The sequence below is a fragment of the Cupressus sempervirens genome, chromosome 1 (assembly GCF_028749045.1).
Source record: "Cupressus sempervirens isolate cs-2001-9-10 chromosome 1, ASM2874904v1, whole genome shotgun sequence".
NCBI classification, from domain to species: Eukaryota; Viridiplantae; Streptophyta; class Pinopsida; order Cupressales; family Cupressaceae; genus Cupressus; species Cupressus sempervirens.
The window spans coordinates 735464413-735486056 of record NC_143118.1 but is presented as its reverse complement, the minus strand read 5'-3'; the positions used below and the strand labels follow the sequence as shown (position 1 = coordinate 735486056).

The following is a 21644-nucleotide window of genomic DNA, read 5'->3' as shown; positions in this document are numbered from 1 at the left end:
TGATCAAGGCTATTAGTGAACCCTGTCACCGGCATATGTGACAAATGAGGCAAGATTATCGGTGGATCCTGTGAAAAGAGGAAATCGTTGGTAAAAGATTCAACCAATTGCTGACAAAATGTTTGTAGAAATTAAAGGCCACAGCCTTGGAAGACAAAAGGAGTCACACACCTTGGTAGATGAGGCAAACTACAGTCATGTATTCAAGAAGGCATTAACATATATTAGGATTATTGGAAAATAGCATTTTGGCATTAGACAAAAGAAAGGATTTGGATTTGTATGCAACAACATTTGAAGTTGAAATTAGAGGGGAGTGTTGGAATGTGTAATTTCCCCCTCAAATGAAATGTAAAAGCATAATAGAGAATTCTAGAAATTCCTGGATTACCGAATAGGGTTAGGTAAAGTTCTAGAAGTTATTTATGTTTAGATAATTCTAGAAAAATCTATTTTTTCTATGTAGGCTAATTTAGATGTTTTTGAAAACAATCAAAGACCTCTATAAATAGAAGCATCTTGCAATGTTATTGATATGGACAAAATATAATTGATATGGACAATGTAACTGATGTGGGAAAGTTAATGAAATATATTAGTGTCACAACACATTGAGTATTTTTCATTTCAGTTTATTTTGTCCATCCACCTTTCACAAGTTGTATTAGAGTTGTCCTGGGTTTCTACAAGAAAGAGTGGAAGAAGTATGGCTACACCGTTTTATCTGATGGGTGCACAAATGGAAGAAGTAGAATCATTATTAATTTCTTGGTTGCTTGCAAAGATAATGTGGTGTTTTGAAAATCTGTTGACGCCTCTAACAAAGTGAAAAATGGACACACATTGGCTTTAACGTTGGAGAATGTTGTCATGGAGGTAGGAGTAGAGAATGTGGTGCAATTCATCACAGATAATGCAGCAGCATATGTGGCAGTAGGTAAATTTAATTTTTTATGTTCAATATGAATCATGAATGTAATGTTATGGTATTATTCAATTTAGATTTGATGTAAATATGGAAAGTTTGAAACTAATTATTGATTTTTTACTAATCTTTTAGGTAGAATCCTCCAAGAGAGGCATCCCACACTTTTTTGGTCACCTTGTGCAGCACATGTCCTTGACCTTCTTTTGGAACACATAGGAAAACTTGATTGGGTGAGTCCAGTTGTGGAAGATACAAGGCGAGTCACCAAATATATCTATAATCACCTGTGGGTTCTCAGTTTGATGAGAAAGACCACTAAAGGCAAAGATTTGGTGAGACCCGCTATGACAAGGTTTGCAACGGTCTTCTTGACGTTGCAAAATATTCTCAACCACATATTGGCTCTGAAACAAATGTTTGTGCATGCTGATTGGGTTGCTTCATCTTACTCAAAGAAGCCCGAAGGAGAGGTTGTGGCACAAATAGCCTTTGATGGTAGTTTTTTTGCAAAGGCTAAGGAGATTGTGTAGGTAACTTCAAGAATCAAAACATTATATTTTTAGTTGATTCAAGTTTCATTATTAATTCATAACTTACTATGTTATTAACTAATTTGTATTTTTCAAATTCCAAATGTAGATGTCTATGCCCTTGGTTAGAGTCTTATGAATATGTGATGGGCAACAATCCCCAATGGGAGGTCTTTATGAGGCCATGGGTAAGGCCAAAGAGGCTGTTAGAAATTACTATCATGCGGACAGACTCAGATTTGACCCCATTTGGGAAATAATTGATAGGAGGTGGAACAATATGCTCCACCAACCCATTCATGCAGCAAGCTACTTCCTCAGCCCCAAATTCAAGTACTATGATTGTCTTTGAAGTTGAGATTTTAATAAGACTTTATTTTACTTTACTTTTTAAGGTCGTGTAGTAAGACGATATCATTTTTTTTTTTAGGGTTAATGATTCCTACTTAGATCCTAACGGAGAGGTCATGGAAGGTCTCTCTAAATGCATTAAGAGAATGATATCCAATGAAGCAGAGAGAGATCTTGTTGTGACCGAACAATAAGTCTATGTGGAATCGAGGGGTAATTTGTTCTCTTCTATGCTAGCAAAGAGAGCAAGATCTACTCAAGCACCAGAGAAAAGCGTCAAACTTTAAAACTTTTGCAAATTGATAAGTTGTGTTTTCTGATTATCTTTTTTCATTGCTTTATACCTTTTTATATTTTGTTTTGCAGATGGTTGGTGGGCATGTTGGAGTGGAAAAACCCCCAATTTAAAGAATTTTGCTCTCAGAGTCCTATGCCAACCTTGTAGCACATCCCATTGTGAGCACAATTGGAGCTTATTTGAGTCCGACCCAAAGAAAAGAAACAGAATGACTCAAAAACGGCTTAATGACCTTGTTTATGTGCACTATAATCTTAAGTTGCGCATGAAAAAGGCACACAGTTCAGCACTACCTAGTCCAATTTATCTGGAAGAGATAGATCCTTATTTTGATTGGATGGCACAAGAGCCAAGTCCATTGTTTTCATCAGATGAGATTGCTGATTTGGAAAGGCAGGCCATGGAGGGGGATGCTGGAACAGATTTTCATTCAACAATGGATGACATGGAGGATGAGGACAATGATGATTCAAGCTCAAAGGAGGAGGACAATGATGATTCAAGCTCAGAGGACGAGGCATTACCAGTGCCACATATAGGAGGAGATACATCCTCTTCCAAGGCACCGAGCTAGTCAGTAGGGATGTCGAGCAACGAGGCACAACCACAGACTTCACAGTCACGCAGCACATGCCCTACCCCAGTGCAAGGCACTTCTTCAAGGCCTAGACCCCCTCGCTTTCCTACTAGTGCAGCTGGAAAGAGGAGGATGTGATTGTATTGATGTATTTAGACTTTTAGCATTTACTTTTAATTTGACAGACTGAAACTATTTACTATTTTGCTTCCCACTATGAGCATTCCACATGAGAATGCAACTTTGTACCCACTATGCATTTATATATATCTAAACCCTACTTGTTTCTTTTGTGTTCTCTTTAATTAACTTATTAGATGCATCTTCTCAATAAATTTTGCAAAAAAATGTATTCTCAATTAAATTTCAGCGGTTTTTTTAGGTTCCCGAGTTTCTTTAAAATCGCCGAGTTTTTCCCAATTAAACATTTGGGGGGCTTGGCAAGTTTTTGCCTTTGGCAAGTTTTCCAACTATGATCACCACAATGAGATAACTAATGTAACCTCCCTCTGAAGCTAAACATCTCCCTCTAAATATGTATCATCAAGGCAACATTCTCATCTCATTGCTTCTTGTTGCACCATACAAACAAGAGACATATTAATGACTCATAAAATCAACTATAATAGAGATCAATGTTATAAACATAAACTATTCCCAAACACGAATTCTTGATAGAATACTGTTAGTGAACAGATTGTCCTTTGAAGAAATACATGCAAATTTGACCCTGAATGCCCAAATGAAAGGACAAACTAACACCAACAGTTGGATAGGTTATCATGGCATTGATAACCTTCCTCTGAATTTTATCGGGTACAACTCCCCGTACAAGATATTCAATGAATTAAATGTGGTTGCTTTTACCAAAAAGCACGAAAGGATATCAAACAACTACTTGTAAATACAATGTAGATGCGAAAACCTATACTACTGCATAAAAAGAGAATAAAGAACAGCAGATGGCACAAAGTTCATTTGTTGTTCGCTACATTGTGCAATGAGAACAAAACTGTATCTTTCACCTTCTTGAAAGAATTAAAAATCAGAGCCTCTAAAGATATTTTGAAAAGATAATGTAACGAAGAAACAATGATATCGAAATGTAATTCAAAGAAAACTGAAAATGACGCTAAGTTCATTACCAGTGGAAGGAAAGTACACCATAATCAAAGTTCTGATATAATTAACCTTCAGTCTCCCTTCCCTGACTGTAAAAGATTATGAAATGTCCTCTACTCATTACGAACAAACCACTGTTTCAAAAAAAGACACAAACTTCTTTCACAAGATTACATCAACTATCAAAAATCTTGCCTCTATCTCAGCTACAAAGTTCTGAAAAAGAGAAAAAGAGAAATAAAGCCCATGCTCTGCCTCTCGCAGCCTCTCAAGGAAAATGAAAATGATTTGCTAAATCTCCTTCCCTTCTGGAACGTAAAGTCTCCGGTCTGGAAGAATGAAGCCAAAAATTGGAACCAACTGTCATCCATCATGCCATAAATCCCATCCCTCTCTCTTTTCAAAATGTTATCGCATATCTCAGCATTTCTTTTACACTCCAAATCAACGACATTATGCATAGATGAATGAGAAGGGAAGTTTTCAATAAATGCTTCATTTTGAAACTGATTTGAACAGGTACCTAAGGTATGGTCAGGAGAATGATCCAGCTTAAGTGATGATAGAAACATACCTATGGTTTCTTCTTCAGAGATGGGATTTTCGCGTAGTGCTTCAGCAGAGTTTTCAACTGGTTGGGGACTATTGAACAAATTTTTATTATTTAAGTGTGAATCTTGAAACTAGAAAAGAGGATTTTCTTTAATAGCAGTATTCTCATCAAACCCCATCGGCATGAAAAGTGGATTAAGGTCACCCCAGACAATTTTACCCTCTTGATCTTCAGATTTTTCTTCACCTTTTGGATCATTGGTGCTAGGATTCTCATTTTCAACCTGAGTATTCTCGTTCTCCCATCTTACTTCATCATGGTGAAAAGAATTTTCAGAGTAAGATAAATTCTTATCAGCATATGTCACCTTACTATCAGCACAAGTTCCCAAAGGAGAATATGATATGGCTTCATTATCATATATGATAGATTCTTTAACTTGCTGATTACAATTTTCAGAATGCAAAGAATCATCAATATTCATTCTTTCAGTGTGACTAAACTCTTGAATACCATTCTGAAAATCTTTATCATCTGGACCATTTGAAACTAGATAACATTCCGTACCTGTGGATTTGGGAGATCTAGTCTCTGGGCTAAAGAAAGATTGCGGTGAATCCTTGTTACCTGAATTTACAAGCTCTTTAGCATTGCTTTGTTCCTCCTCATCATTTTCAAAATGGACGCAGCAAAATCCTGATATCTTTAAAGCACCATCTTCAGCCAACAAGGGTTTTTTAAAATCTCCATCATTAAAAACTGTTAGATTCTGAAAATGAGCAACCTTGGGAGTAGGATTGGCTTCTTCTAGAATGCGCTTCTTTTTTGTAACCTTTTCATCAATGTACTGTCGCTGTTCACAGAGGTATTCTTTTGTTGGGGGAGTCTTTATAGATTTCATACCACTAAGAATTAAGGCATCATCTAATCTGATTGCTTCTTTTTGCACATTTACCAAATTTTGCATTCCAAGGCGTTGTAACCAAAACTTGACTTCAACATCCATAGCAGCAATAAAGAAGCATACCTGATTTCTTTCATTCGGTTGGAGGGCTAGGGGAATTTTACCAACAATCCGATTAAATCTATCAATGAACTCCCTTACAGATTCATCATCTTTCATTTGAATTTGAAACAGATTTACCAATAATTGATGAGAATTAATTGTGGGCTGAAATCTTTCAAGAAATCTCTGTTCAAGATCATCCCAAGTTGTAATGCATCCATCTTGCAAATGCTGAAACCACTCTACGGCTTTTCGCACGAGGCTTTGAACAAACAACCTGACGAACACATCTTCTTGCACGCCAAGAATCCCGCATGCAACAATTACCGCTTTGATGTGATCAGCCGGATCTTGTGTCTTGTCTCCATGAAACTTGGGAAGGAATTCCCATGACCTTTTTGGCGACTCTACTGGGGAACGAGACAAAGATCTTTGTCTAACCTTTATTTCCTCAGTTTTGCGACTATCTCCGTGTACAGGAGATTAGCGACTCTACATTTTGAACCCATTGAATCTTTGATTGTGGGATTTTAGTTTGTGTTATGGCAGCAGTTGCAGCTCAACCATGGGGGGCTCAAATCAGACCATTTGCCTTGGCCCAATATTCAACCTTACCAAAAAGGTTATGGGAATTCCTTCCCAAGTTTCATGGAGACAGGACACAAGATCCGGTTGATCACATCAAAGCGGTAATTGTTGCATGTGGGATTCTTGGCGTGCAAGAAGAAGATGTGTTCGTCAGGTTGTTTCTTCAAAGCCTCATGGGAAAAGCCGCAAAGTGGTTTCAGCATTTGCAAGATGGATGTATTACAACTTGGGATGATCTTGAACAAAGACTTCTTGAAAGATTTCAGCCCACAATTAATTCTCATCAATTATTGGTAAATCTGTTTCAAATTCAAATGAAAGATGATGAATCTGTAAGGGAGTTCATTGATAGATTTAATTAGATTGTTGGTAAAATTCCCCTAGCCCTCCAACCGAATGAAAGAAATCAGGTATGCTTCTTTATTGCTGCTATGGATGTTGAAGTCAAGTTTTGGTTACAATGCCTTGGAATGCAAAATTTGGTAAACGTGCAAAAAGAAGCAATCAGATTAGATGATGCCTTAATTCTTAGTGGTATGAAATCTATAAAGACTCCCCCAAAAAAGAAGCGCATTCTAGAAGAAGCCAATCCTACTCCCAAGGTTGCTCATTTTCAGAATCTAACAGTTTTTAATGATGGAGATTTTAAAAAACCCTTGTTGGCTGAAGATGGTGCTTTAAAGATATCAGGATTCTGCTGCGTCCATTTTGAAAATGATGAGGAGGAACAAAGCAATGCTAAAGAGCTTGTAAATTCAGGTAACAAGGATTCACCGCAATCTTTCTTTAGCCCAGAGACTAGATCTCCCAAATCCACAAGTACGGAATGTTATCTAGTTTCAAATGGTCCAGATGATAAAGATTTTCAGAATGGTATTCAAGAGTTTAGTCACACTGAAAGAATGAATATTAATGATTCTTTGCATTCTGAAAATTGTAATCAGCAAGTTAAAGAATCTGTCATATATGATAATGAAGCCATATCATATTCTCCTTTGGGAACTTGTGCTGATAGTAAGGTGACATATCCTGATAAGAATTTATCTTACTCTGAAAATTCTTTTCACCATGATGAAGGAAGATGGAAGAACGAGAATACTCAGGTTGAAAATGAGAATCCTAGCACCAATGATCCAAAAGGTGAAGAAAAATCTGAAGATCACGAGGGTAAAATTCTCTGGGGTGACCTTAATCCACTTTTCATGCCGATGGGGTTTGATGAGAATACTGCTATTAAAGAAAATCCTCTTTTCCAATTTCAAGATTCACACTTAAATAATAAAAATCTGTTCAATAGTCCCCAACTAGTTGAAAACTCTGCTGAAGCACCACGCGAAAATCCCATCTATGAAGAAGAAGAAACCATAGGTATGTTTCTATCATCACTTAAGCTGGATCATTCTCCTGACCATACCTTAGGTACCTATTCAAATCAGTTTCAAAATGAAGCATTTATTGAAAACTTCCCTTCTCATTCATCTATGCATAATGTCGTTGATTTGGAGTGTAAAAGAAATGCTGAGATATGCGATAACATTCTAAAAAGAGAGAGGGATGGGATTTATGGCATGATCGATGACAGTTGGTTCCAATTTTTGGCTTCCTTCTTCCAGACCGGAGACTTTGCGTTCCAGAAGGGAAGGAGATTTAGCAAATCATTTTCATTTTCCTTGAGAGGCTGCGAGAGGCAGAGCATGGGCTTTATTTCTCTTTTTCTCTTTTTCAGAACTTTGTAGCTAAGATAGAGGCAGGATTTTTGATAGTTGATGTAATCTTGTGAAAAAAGTTTCTGTCTTTTTTTGAAACAGTGGTTTGTTCGTAATGATTAGAAGACATTTCATAATCTTTTACAGTCAGGGAAGGGAGACTGAAGGTTAATTATATCAAAACTTTGATTATGGTGTACTTTCCTTCCACTGGTAATGAACTTAGTATCATTTTCAGTTTTCTCTGAATTACATTTCGATATCACTGTTTCTCCGTTACATTATCTTTTCAAAATATCTTTAGAGGGTCTAATTTTTAATTCTCTCAAGAAGGTGAAAGATACAGTTTTGTTCTCATTGCACAATGCAGCGTACAGCAAATGAACTTTGTGTCATCTGCTGTTCTTTATTCTCTTTTTATGCAATAGTATAGGTTTTCGCATCTACATTGTATTTACAAGTAGATGTTTGATATCCTTTCGTGCTTTCTGGTAAAAGCACACACATTTAATTCATTGAATATCTTGTACGGGGAGCTGTACCCAATAAAATTCAGAGGAAGGTTATCAATCCCATGATAACCTATCCAACTGTTGGTGTTAGTTTGTCCTTTCATTTGGGCATTCAGGATCAGATTTGCATGTATTTCTTCAAAGGACAATCTGTTCACTAACAAATACTTACCTCTTTCCATGTGACAAACATAGAAATAAGAATCAACAACTGATATGAGTATCTTCCAAAATAATTAACACCAGAAAAACCTGGAGCAAGAGGTTATTACGATAAGATGTTGCAAAGATGAAATTGCTCCTCAATACAATGCTCTTTCTAGGAAGCATGAATTCGCCTTTCAAAAATTCAAGATTTGAAGGAAAATTTAAAACTGACTGTTAGAACATCATACACACTAAAGTCTCTATCAATACTTTAAAAATGATCAACACCCAATCCTCTATAAAAACCAACATCCTATCCAGCCGATAAATTCTTCAGTCACATAATATGATGCCTTTTTCTTCATTGAAGCTCTCTTACAATCTCTTGATCAAATCAGAACATGCCCTAAGTCATCCCACATACAAGACTCGGTACCGAAAATTATTAAGAACCAGAAGCTGAAGAGACATCACTATTAGCATTAACGAGTCAATGAAAGTTACAATTAGAATACAATAGGGATCTTCCAGCGGTGCCACATCCACGTGAACATGAAAAGAAACCTATACACTTATGCACACCATACTTAGCTAAATATATAATGACACTTGTATATACTCTTTATGAATGTTCAGCGGAACAATTACAAAAGAGACTATACAACTGTAGAACGACAAAGGTAATATACATTGCAACAACTGACAGGAAACATAAGAATGATACCTGACTCAAATGATGTGCATACAGAGAATAAATAGCATACAAAGTCATGATAGGGTCTCCGCTGAAACAAGAAACAACTCCCGATGATACATAACAATGAAACAAGGAATGTAGATATTTAACATGATCAAACCAAGGAGTGATGACCATAGTCCAGCATAGAAGAACAAAAAACTGAGAAAACTGAAAAGATCAACGCAGGTAAGAATGATCACTGTTGCAGCTACCAGATCATTAACAAGATCCAATCCATTGCAAATGACTTAATAGCCATAGCACATATCTCATAAGAATGAAGACTTATTTACTGTCACAGTACAAGTCGCATCTTAATGGACCTTTAAATTGAGATTCATTACCTCTCAAGATCAATTCTCTCATATTCCACAGACAATAAACACTTCTAATAGAAATGAAGCACCGTAACATTCATGAACAATGATTTGTTGGTCTTCGCTAAATGTCAGCTAAAACACTCGGCTATAAGAGAGAACCACCACGATCACAAAAGAGGCTTCCACAAAATACCAAGGAATAGCACTTCGAGCACAAAAACACTTCACAACAGTTACACTTGCCAATAGTGTTCCCCCAAACATGACTCGACAAAGAAATAAACAATCATGATTTAATCATAACATGCATAAGCTTTTGAATATGCTAGACAATGCTTGATGCAAGATTAAAAAGAATATCAAACATTACCAATCTTTGGATTTCATATTCTTGCATGCGACAGCTTTCTAACATTCGGCATGACAGCTAAATGCTTACAAGGATTCCGATGAGAGTAGTAACAAACATTTTACAACCGCTCAACATACAACACAGAAATAAACATGAACACATAAACTGAAGTCTTTGATTTTCCTCTGCAATCTCACACACACTGATCTGCATCGAGGGTCATACAGAATGATGAAAACACATAGCACATCCTCTCTTCTCAGCTTTGGATATCTTCCTCAGCGGCATGACATTTGCTAATATCGATGAAACCCTCTTCTTTATTTGCTATTATCCAACCTGGCTTGATACCAAAAGTTTTGCCCAGAAATAAATGATAATCAGCAATAAAGAAGAACAAAAGATGCAAAACATTTATCCTAGGAAAACCCTTCCGCTTGAAGGGAAAAAAACCCAGCCACGCCACGAAAATATCACTTTTATCGATAATGAAATGTTCAAGTACAATGTTTTTCACTTGATACAACATATATAATAAATAGAAAGACTCTTCATTACACAACTGAAGGTCTCTTCAATTTTTAAATATAAAGCTCTTCATATTTCCATACGCACGCCTCTTCGCATGACACATGTTTCTACATATAATATTATCTCAAGACTTATCATAAATGTCTCCTCCAGCTGAAGATGACCATCGCGGTCATATTTCTATTTCATAAAATCAGAGATAAAGATTTCTATCGCAGCTACAATCTTCAACAGAATTAGTGTAAGACAGACTTCTACTTTTCCAAAACTTAACAACCATAACAATATCAATCACAATATATCTCACAACTATCAACACAGGATTTACAATGAAACACTTGTGAAGGAAAACTTGAACAAAATATTTGCTTGTATAATACTTCTCTTACAAATTCCGTAAGTACCAAACAACAGAGACACTGGTCCTCTCTTAAATGATTTGTAGGCACCAACCCACTAGAGACACCAATCCCTGCAACTGAGCACCAACTCAGAAAGAGACACCAGTCACTTTTGATAGGAAGCAGCAATCTCCGTCACAACAAAGTCTCTGTCTTCCTCAAAAACTGCTTTGAACAGTCTGCTCAAATCTTCCTTGATATCTGATATAAATCATTTTGAAGTGTCTACTATAATTATGCCATAAGTCACCTTCAAAATCTACTAAACTCCTTCAAAAGTCTGCTTATAAGATCTTCATACATATGGCAATAAGGTTATCATAATCTGTCCATAGAGTCTTCACAAAGTCTTCTTAAATCTGCTCTATTCTCCTTAAATCTGCTAAAAATTTCTCTCCAACATACTTCATAAATCTGCTCTTCGGTCTACCCTAAATCTGCTACAAATCACCTCCAAAAATCTGCTGTAAAACTGCTGTTAAGCCTGCTCCAAATATACTCTAAATTTGAAAGATATTTCATTAATTGTTTGATATCTTTACCTCACTTCATCTTATATCTGTAATCATGCCTTCTCACCCAAGAGGCCGGTCTCAAGGAAATAATAATTTTTTTTTAATTTCCCCAAGGAGGTCAGCCAACTTTCTCACGGATAAATTTATATTAATTCCTCAAGTATTTATTTTACTAAGAAGGTCACTGAGCTTTTGCATATAAATGAACTTATTTTAATATTGATAAATAGGTTGGCCAGCCCTTAAAATTCAAATATTTATATTTGAAACTCAACAAATATTTATCTTTGAAACTCAACAAACATTTTCTAACCACACCTTTGACCTCAATAACAAATCATCTTGACATTACTTTCCCCTTGACATCAGTGATGACAATATTTCCAACATAGGGCCAAAAGCAAATCGGTAAATGCAGCTTGATATTGTGTTAGAAAGGTCAATTCCACAACTAGGTCACTGGGGACTCTGACAAGGCTACATATGAGATCGGTATTATGCATATGAGAGCTGATGTTTGTAGCTTCAGGAATGTTTTCAGATATATAGTTCCAGGGTCTAAAGGTTGGGGGCTTGGAAAGAACTATGAGATAAGGTCAGTAGGCACAAAGGGCCAGATTTAGCAAATAATGATTGCCATCTGTAACTTCAGTGTTCTCGTCAGTAGCATGCCTTAATGAAGGTTTAACTTTCATGATGAAAGGTTGAGGCCTTTACATAAGAGGTATAAGATGAAGGGTTGTGAGAAGAAGGGACATGTTTTAGCATGGAGAAAACATTGGACTACATTTGTCTAAATGTTAAGGAAAGAAAGAAAAAATTATCACACTAGAGTTTGTGTATTTGATTGTATGTCATCTTTTTTCAACTTTTCTCAAACAATGTTATTTCAGTTGTTTGAAGGTTAGAACCCCAACAAGATGAAACATGAAAAAAGAAAAAGGAGAGCACTGTACCCACTGGAAAAAAACTACTATGATATTCAAATTCCAGATTCATTAACATTACGCACATAGTAAGAATGTTAAGTTGTTCACAGAAAGAGAGAATCAATGACAGACACTGTCAACTAGATACAGAACAAAAGGAAATTTTTTAGATTTAGACCTTTGAAGGAAATATATGGATAGTTGAACAGTTTCGCTAGTGTATCAGAAGATCGTATATCCCCACTGTCCATGATTTGAATAATGGAAAGTGCACTCACAACAAATATCACAGAGTTGACTTTCCTTATCTTACTGAGCTTGTAATGCCCTTCACGTGCCTTGTGCTTCATTGCCATTCTCACAGTATCGTCATCGGTTGACCTACACATAAAAAACTTGGGAGTGATACTGGACATTCTATTATTTGCTCAAAAACAAAGAGAAAACACACTATAAACCATAAAGCTAACCTTAAAACCATTTCTCCATGACGGATACCATTCAACATCCATTTCTTAAGGACAGGAAAATCCTTAGCAATATTCTGCGACAAACCTCTGCTATCAAATACACAGAATGATTTACAGGCTTGAGGAACCGTGTACTCCTGGAGAAAGTAACTCCCACTTTCAGAAGATGACTTGTCTGAAAAGAAAAGCAATACTAAATTCAATATCAGTCAAATGTTACCAATGCGAAAAGAAATAGTGAAGGGCAGCAATTTTAGTAGTGGCAATAAAAAAATCAAATAAGGGATGCAAAGTTATGCGAAGTCCACATGTTATCAATCTAAAGTCTACTGACTATGTAGAAAAATTAAATTTAAGAGAACAAGGATGTACAGAAAACTTGAGCTTCGTCAATTCTTTCATTTCCAGAACTGAGAACCCGTAGTATATTATTAATAAGAGTGCTTTTCCCAGCTCCTTTGGGCCCAACGAGCAACAGTGTTGTAACAGTTGGAATCTGGTAATCACATTTATTCATACCACCAGTCTCTACAAGCCAACTCCCAGGTTTGTAACTGCCAATTGATTAGACAACCGTGAAGAAATATAAGAAACTGCCTGTAAAGAAAAAATGTATAGAAGAAACACCCTAATTTCTTCAACAAGCATAATGCTCTCTCTATATTTCTGGAATTTCTAAAGAAATTCGATGATATCAATAAACAAGTAAAATGCAAGGACGAGTCAATGTAACAATAAATACAGGGCTCAGAAATACCTCAACAGGCTTTCCTTTTCCTCCTCAATGTTCCCGGATTGCATTTTCAATATAGAACGCTTGTGAATAATCTTGTGATACATCTCTGCTCTCCTTTGCTCTTCTCTAGGATCATCCTCTGACCCCCACAGAGACCTTAGTTCGTTCAGAGTGGCATCCTCGGATTCAAATTCATTCTCCAAATGGTTCTCACTAAGTTGATTCACCGATGCACTTGATTTACAGCTTTCACTGTCATCCCTGAATTAGATAATCAGAGAAATTAGTTTGCCATTTTTTAAGAGACCAGCAGATACCAAGCATTCTGCCAAATTAACAGAGACGAGAGCGTTTTAAACTCTGGCATGTCAATTTGGCCAAACCTCAGTAGACATAATTATCTTGGTGCATCCAAACGACACTTGCAAAGGAAAAGGTTCCTACGTATCTGAAGGAGACCTCCTCCATTCCATATCTCGCAAAGATGCACCAGGATAGTATGCTCCAGCTCCCAAGGAAATTGGCAATGAGAAGTGTAATAAGGGTTTTGACTTTCAATGAAGAAATTAAGAGGAAATTCTTAGCAGCTTATGTTCCACAATCTTACCCTTCCCGATTCTTCTCTTCGAAACCTACTTCACCGTGTCTAACTTCGCCCTTGAATTTTGCCATCCTGGAATCAACATCATTACCGACCTTACTCAATTGAGTGGAACCTGACACATTCAAGAGGACTTCTGTAGTTGTTTGGCAACTTTCTCCAGTAATAATTCCATTCCGCACAAGCCCCAATTCTCTGCTGGCTTGCCCTGCACACAGAACTGAAGAGCCAATTGAAGATAACTAAAATATCAGTCAAAATTACTGTAAATTGCTTTCTTCCGGAGAACAAGACAATGCTCAAACATAAAAGAAAACTAAATACAGACTTCGATTCTAAGGGAAAATCTAAAGGCCAGCGTCTATCCACTTCCAGCCATCTAACTAAGTCTCTCTTTGGTAAGATATAGTTTTTTTGATGGTTGAGTAGACCCTTAAACTAAGTGCAAAAACTACAAGACATAAATTTCCAGAGAGTACATTCCACCTATAGGTAAATCTACTTGCAGAGAATCAAAAAGTAATGGATATGAAACAGAAAACGAGTACAAACATACACTAACTAGCATAAATCTTCCCTGGCATGCAAACAGAACATATCAAATTCAGTTTTTACAAACCAGTCAAATTCAGCATTCATGAAATTGATTGTTGCAGGCAATCAGTACTTACTTGAGTTTACATCCTCAATAGAGTCGGAATCGGAAGCAATTCTATAATCTCTACCCCCACCCATTGTTGGAAACGAACCTTTCTCACCTTCATCAACTCTCAAGAAATTGTGTGACAAAGCACAAGTCTGTTCTGCAATCCATTTATATAAAACTACTATTTCTTCTTGGAAGACATTTCAAGGTTTTTTTTTCTTTTTTTCGCTTTTTTCTGGTGCGAAAGCAAAACTTACTCGAGGTCTGAAATTTTCTTTCACGAAACTATATTTATGAGGAACCTACAACATGAGTTTTTTTTCCGGACTGCTTGTATTTTTATTTTTATTTTTAAAGCGGCTCCCTAGCTTGGAAGTTGGAAGTATCTGAATAGAACAATTGCTTTGATGCTAAGTTTTCTCATTTGAACACTTCTACGTTTTTTTTCATTTTTAATAGTTAGAACAAAGTAAATAAACATGTTTTAACAAGAGGCGCAAGCGCCAAAGTCCCTGTTCTTGGTGGTGTTGTTGGCAGAGGACATGGAAAGAAGTTTTTGGTGTTGGTATTTAATTCATAAATAGAAATTAAGCACGACATGTTATTTTTTTATAAATATGAGTACAAGTTTGAAGGGAAAAAAATAGAATTTGTGTATGTATAATCCTTTTTCGAACTTTTAGGAGAACTATTAAAATCTAATGGTAGAAGGTTGTATTTGATAATAAAAAATATTTAACTAAAAATATTTAAAAATGTAAAGAATATTTAACTAAAAGAATTGAGAAGCTTATATATTTGAAATAATTTGAATTAATATTGCAACTAAAATTTATAGTTAATGACTCAATAATATAATTATACTCATTCACATGGAAAAATAGGTACATTTCAATAAAAGATAATATTTTTTTAATAATTCTCAATATATATTGTAAAATTGAGCCAAGCACATAGTAGGCGTAAAACTTGGAGAATCTCGAATACATTATGCTTCATTTTTATCATCATGTCAACTAACCATTAATCTTTTTGTAATAAAATGCAAAATATCATTAGTAATTAGCATTGTAAGTTGAGTTCAACTAATAAGGTTTCAATTAAGTACTATTCTTGTTTTTCAAAAAATAGAATAAAAATGTTCAAACTTTATAAAGAATTTAAATTATGAAATTCTTAAATGATAAAGTAAATGTAGTGTCACATCATCTTGTATGATATTTTCAATCATAATAAAGAATTTAAATTATGAAATTCTTGAAATGATAGAGTAAATGTAGTGTCACATCATCTTTTATGATATTTTCAATGATTAATTGCACAATTAATGGTAAAAGTTAGAGCTTTGAATTTTTCTTTTCAAAAAATAATTTTCTCCCTTACTATTATTAGTGAGGGCCAATAAGATTTTAGTTAGATAGCTTTTTTCCATTTCAAAAAATAATAAAAATATTTAAACTTTATAAAAAACTTACACCTCAAAAAAAAATTTGAAACTTATTGGTTAAAGTAATAATTGTTTTGGAACTGAACGGTTCGTAAGATTTCCTACCGTAGGCAGGGACTAATAATTGTTGGTTGTAATTTTAAAGAAGTTCTAAAAATTATAATATATGGATTAATAGTTGATGATTTTTTCATTTGTATATGACTATCTATAAGTACTTATGTTTTTTAGTGAATCTTTGAGTGGGTATTGAGTGACATTTTTTTGAAATGGTCATTTTTTAACCCTTAGATGATCTCTATAGAGAGTTCCATTAATACCATAAATCAAGAAATAAAGATGTGCAAACTTAACAAGTGTGAACATTGATACTCTTCCCCTATTTAAAATTTATATAAATTATATTCTATTTTAGATTTGAATTATTAATTATTATTTTTTATGCAATGAAAAGTATTTAAATAGTGTTAAGAATTAGTATATAATTAGAATCTTATTTATTTAATGTTGTTTGATTTTTTATTTATTTATTGTCTACTTAAGATCATAGTATCATTTATAGTATTTAATATGTCATATACATATTAAAGAAAATTGTCCTAAACTACCTGAATTTTAAATTCAAATATTTATCTTCCCTCCACCTAACCATTGTGTTAACTTAAAACTCATTCCTTTGAGTTTAGCTGAGTGACAAACTCTAAAGCATTTGAACTTCTAAAATTATAACAATGGAAATATATCTTGATGCTTTGAGAAGATCCATTTTCATATAACATCAACATCTATATTAATATTCTAAAGCATGTTGTTGTTTTTTATCTTGTACAAAGCTATTAAATTAGTATTCTTAAGTGTAGCCTTCTTAATCATTACCAAACTACTAACCACACCACCAATTTTTACTTAGGTTCACAAGATTAAGGTAGATCTGACGCACATGTCAAAGTTCAATTACACTTGAGTTTCACAACTACAATTGTTAACTTTCAATCCAAATCACTTACGCAATGTAAACTTGGTCTAGCAATTCAAAAGGTAACTCACTTTAGAATCCAATATTCAACTTTTGATGCACCCACAAAGTTGAAGTTCAAAGTTATGATCAAGATAATAGATACTAATCTATTGATTGTCAAAACCAAATTTTTAAAAAAAAAATCTTCTGAGTTTTCTAAAATCTATCATACCCCTAAATTAGTTTAATTGGATTGCATTGCTTAACATATACATGAAGTATCTCTCTCTCTCTCTCTCTCTCTCTCTCTCTCTCTCTCTCTCTCTCTCACACACACACACACACACACACACACAATACGTTTAAAGCTTAAGGATTTTGAATTTTGTTGCTTCATGTCTATTTGATCCCTTAATCTTGCACCCTTTGACTGCACTCTTCACTACTATTACCATGGTCATATACCTTTAAAGCTACACACACACACAACCTATACCTTTAAAGCTTAAGGATTTATATTTTTTGTTACTTTGTGACTATTTGATCCCTTAATATTGCATCCTTTGACTACAATTTTCACTACTGTAATCATGGTTTTGTTTTCCTCTTTCTTATCTAACATAGTTCCTTATGCACCTTCACTTTGTGATGTTGTTAGAACTTTTATAATTGTTTGGAGCTTCATTTTTCTATTTGTGATTATGTTGTACCTTGTGATGATATTTTCTACCATCTCGTACTTTCTTATTGCATTGTGCTTAATTACATGATATTATTGTGGTTTTTAAGGATCATTCCTCAATATCACATGTTGATTCTTTAGTAAGGCATAAAGCTCCATTACTTTGTCTTATATTACATGATAACATGTGTGGTCTTGTGAGAAGTTAGGGTAATATAACTTTGATAGCTCTAGTCACTCCTTATTATTTGTGTTAATCCATCCTTGTTTGATAATGATGAGTACTAGAAATGTAGCCTCTTATTGATAAGTTAATTGAGACTCACCTTGAGAGACAATTTTACTGTGAAGAAATGAGGTGAAATTGCTACAATAAAATACTTACCAAGTGTTTGTATAGAACTGTCACCAAATTATGACTATGTATAATTGCTAACCAATAGTAAAAGGAATCAAATGAACAAGTCATGTGAACCTTAGATCTACATGAAGAAATCAATCAATATAAACTCCACAAGAAAGAAGATAAGTGTACATTAATATTCAATACACACACACATACACACACATATACATATCTATACATGTGTGTGTGTGTGTGTGTGTGTGTGTGTGTGTGCGTGTGTGTGTGTATACATGTATATATACATGTACATACATACATACATACATACATACATATACATATATATATATATACATATATATATATATATGTATATATATATATATATGTATATGTATGTATGTATGTATGTATGTATGTATGTATGTATGTATGTATATGTATATATATATGTATGTATGTATGTATAGATAATTGTATATGTATGTATGTATATATAGATAGATAGATAATTGTATATGTATGTATATACGTATACGTATATGTATAACACATTAACACCCTCTTCACTCCAACAACATTCTAGTAGTACTTATGCGCATGTAAAAATAAACATAGGAAAATATTATTCTGTGTCTCTAATATATAGAGAAATGGAAGAGGAATAACACAAATGGTTTAAAATAATGCACTACCAAAACACGTTGAAATGCAAAAACTCTCAAAATGAAAAGGTTTTTCTAATAATAATAAATGTAAAACTCTCAATGAATAGTGAATAGAAAAAATAATAGTGTAACATGAGGACTCACACCCCCCTTCTAAACCTCAAAGTACCTGCCCTTGAGACGTTCCTGTACTGAGTACTTGAATACCCAAGTACCCCCACCTCCACAATTTTGCAACTATGCAGTTGTTGGGATGGGTACTTAAATTTCTATTTGATTTTTTATTTTTGAATGTTACTATTGGGTATGTAGCATGTTACTATGTTGAATGTTCAATGGTTCTATTTCATGTTGCAATTTTCTATGTTCAAGCATTTTGATTCAGTATGTTCTACTAAAATTTCATTTCATAACTAGCATTTCAATTTCTATATGTATAATATACAACACCCCTCCTTGCCTCGTCCTCCCCTTGTCGTCATTCCTTGGCCCTCCCCCCACTATCCCAAAAATGAGGCCTATTTTCCCCCCATCCCAAAAACTCATCCCATTGTCGTAACATATCCCAGTACTAGAATTACACTAAAAACTATCCCCCATACTAATTATAGACACTTATGTAATTTCCCAAGCCTAATTCATCACCGGCACATAGTTTACTTATTCACCTAGTCCTTGTCATCTAGTTGATTTCATCACAATCTAATTCTCATTCACTCATTCACCTAAAGTCCATGCTTAATTAAATAGTTCATATCATTCAATTAAGCACATTTTCCATCTCTCACAATAAATTAAATAAATAAATAACAATCATTTCCACCTATTATCCACCTCACCCATGTGGCTAAGATAATAATGTTATCATTTACTCAAGCCTATATTTACGCAACACAATCCATGAATAAATGAGGGACAAGAACACATATCCTTGTAGTCATATTATTCCCTTGAACGAGCCCAACAATCTAGCCTCACTAGATGTGTGTGTTCCTTATTCATTTTATGATCAAACCAACTTGTTGGAGTTAATATGTTGATCTTTGTCATTCACATTGTTCCTCCTTGATTCTAGGGAAGTACTCTTATGAAATATCCATTGTTGATCTCAACTTCAAATCTTATTCATACATTCCTCCCTCAAAAATTCTATAAATTCAACAATTTGTCTTAATTTCTTGTCCATTATCATCTTGTTAAGTATATTTTGTTAATTTGGTAATCTTCAATCAAAAGAGAATCCACATACTATCATGTTAATTGGAACAAATATTTTAATAATGGAGGTTTCGATAACTTGAGTTTGATTCACTGTGTTATGATTCATTGGTTTGCTTCCTTCTTGTGAAATCTATTTATAGGTTTTGATTCTATTTGAAAGAAAGTTTGCATTTGTTTTCTTATATTTGTATTTGAAATTTTTTCCATTTACATTAATAATAAATGGTATATGTTGATCCAAGTATTACACTAAGAAAGGAAATTGTCCTTATTGGAAGCTTAGTGACTGAAATACATAATGTTAGATACTAAACAACCTTTGTGATTGAGAACTTACCCTTTGTAGTATTTCTCTTGTAAACAAGGGAGAGGAGGTTACTAAAATATAAATCTAATCCTAAGGTTATGTACCAAAACATTTTGAAATACTATTGAAAGTCTATTGGAAAAGCAAGATACTAAAAAGGGGGTGAATCAAGATTTATTAAACTTTTTGTCCTTTGAAACAATTAATAAATTGATATCTATCACCACTAACCCTTATTTCAATAATATCATAAATCACATAAGCATATACTGCAATGATGTATCTAATATAATCTATTAATCACAACCATAAACATGAAAGTAAAATGATCAACACATAACACAAAATATTTGGGAACCCATAAACCCTTCAAGGTGAAGGTAAAATTGGGATGGGGATGGCACCCACAAATCTTCACTACCGCAGCAATAAAGTTTTCCTATTAAGGCTATAAATTTTATCACTTCTAGTGATCTACCCTATGAGGGGTCTACCCTGCTAAGAGCTTATAGACTTATTCAGTCTACCCTGATTAAAGGATTTAAACTTACAATGAATTAAACACTATGTTAGAATATTTACAAAGATCTACTAGGACCACTCTGTTAAGAGATTTACCCTAAAACACTTGCTAGATTGTATATGTACCTAATCCTTCAATTTGCACTCAAAATGTTAATAATGAATCTCCTCTTTACAATTTTGATCTGCTCTCAAATTTGATATAACTTTGTCAATTCTCTATTTGGTCACTCTTCCTAGTCTTGCTTCTAAAATCCAAACATAGCCTTTCTTGTGCACACACTTCTCTCTCTCTAATTTAGAGTTTGGATCCTCCTAAAAATAGATAATTGATGAAGCTTCTAGATCAAGATCAACGATCTAGATGCATCTCTTTTTTTGTTTATGCACTCTCTTTTTCTAATTGGTTGCATGGCTTGCATAGGGATTTATGATTGAAAACAAAATGTGTAATCATCTCCTTAAATGTCTCTACGATCACTAAATCATGCATAAACGTTGGCTCAAATGGTTTACCTAAGTGTTTGTATCATTCCAAACACATACAATAAAATTGGTGTGCTCGGTACTCAAGCACTCTAATGCTTGGTCATAAATGTTATCCATATGTTGTCACTCGACACTAACTCTGCTTGGCATAAGTTGACTTCTCAGCATACACTGGAATACTCAGCATCTACAAAACACTTGGCTAACATACTTAGCTTGGTACACACTAGAGCACTCGATGACCACTAACTTGTTCACAGTAGTAGTATGGCTCGACTTTTACTAAAATATGAACAAGTCCTTATACAATACTTGTCCTTAGTAAGATGGCTCAGTCATAGTGATGACCGACCAACTCTACCTTAGAGATGACTAAGTGTTTAATTCTAATTGGAAACATGACTTGAAGATCAACAAATACTTCTATCAAATTTTGGATATTTCTA

At 34.3% G+C, this 21644-nt stretch overlaps 1 protein-coding gene across 3 annotated transcripts in view; it reads right to left on the bottom strand.

The window, feature by feature from the left end:
- The window catches only part of LOC149580028 (P-loop containing nucleoside triphosphate hydrolases superfamily protein), a 57906-nt gene extending 43082 nt beyond the window's left edge, over positions 1-14824 (bottom strand). For 2 of the 3 annotated variants that reach the window (XM_089788535.1, XM_089788549.1), the window contains exons 1-6: positions 14584-14824; positions 13919-14132; positions 13333-13572; positions 12948-13129; positions 12576-12750; positions 12284-12486 (exon numbers count right to left, since the gene is read on the bottom strand). In XM_089788535.1, the coding sequence (XP_089644661.1) occupies positions 12284-12486; positions 12576-12750; positions 12948-13129; positions 13333-13572; positions 13919-14132; positions 14584-14647 (1078 nt within the window). In that variant the 5' untranslated portion in view covers positions 14648-14824. The remainder of the gene's footprint in view (positions 1-12283; positions 12487-12575; positions 12751-12947; positions 13130-13332; positions 13573-13918; positions 14133-14583) is intronic. The other variant, XM_089788542.1, reaches the window with a different exon arrangement.
- Between the last annotated feature and the right edge of the window lie 6820 nt (positions 14825-21644).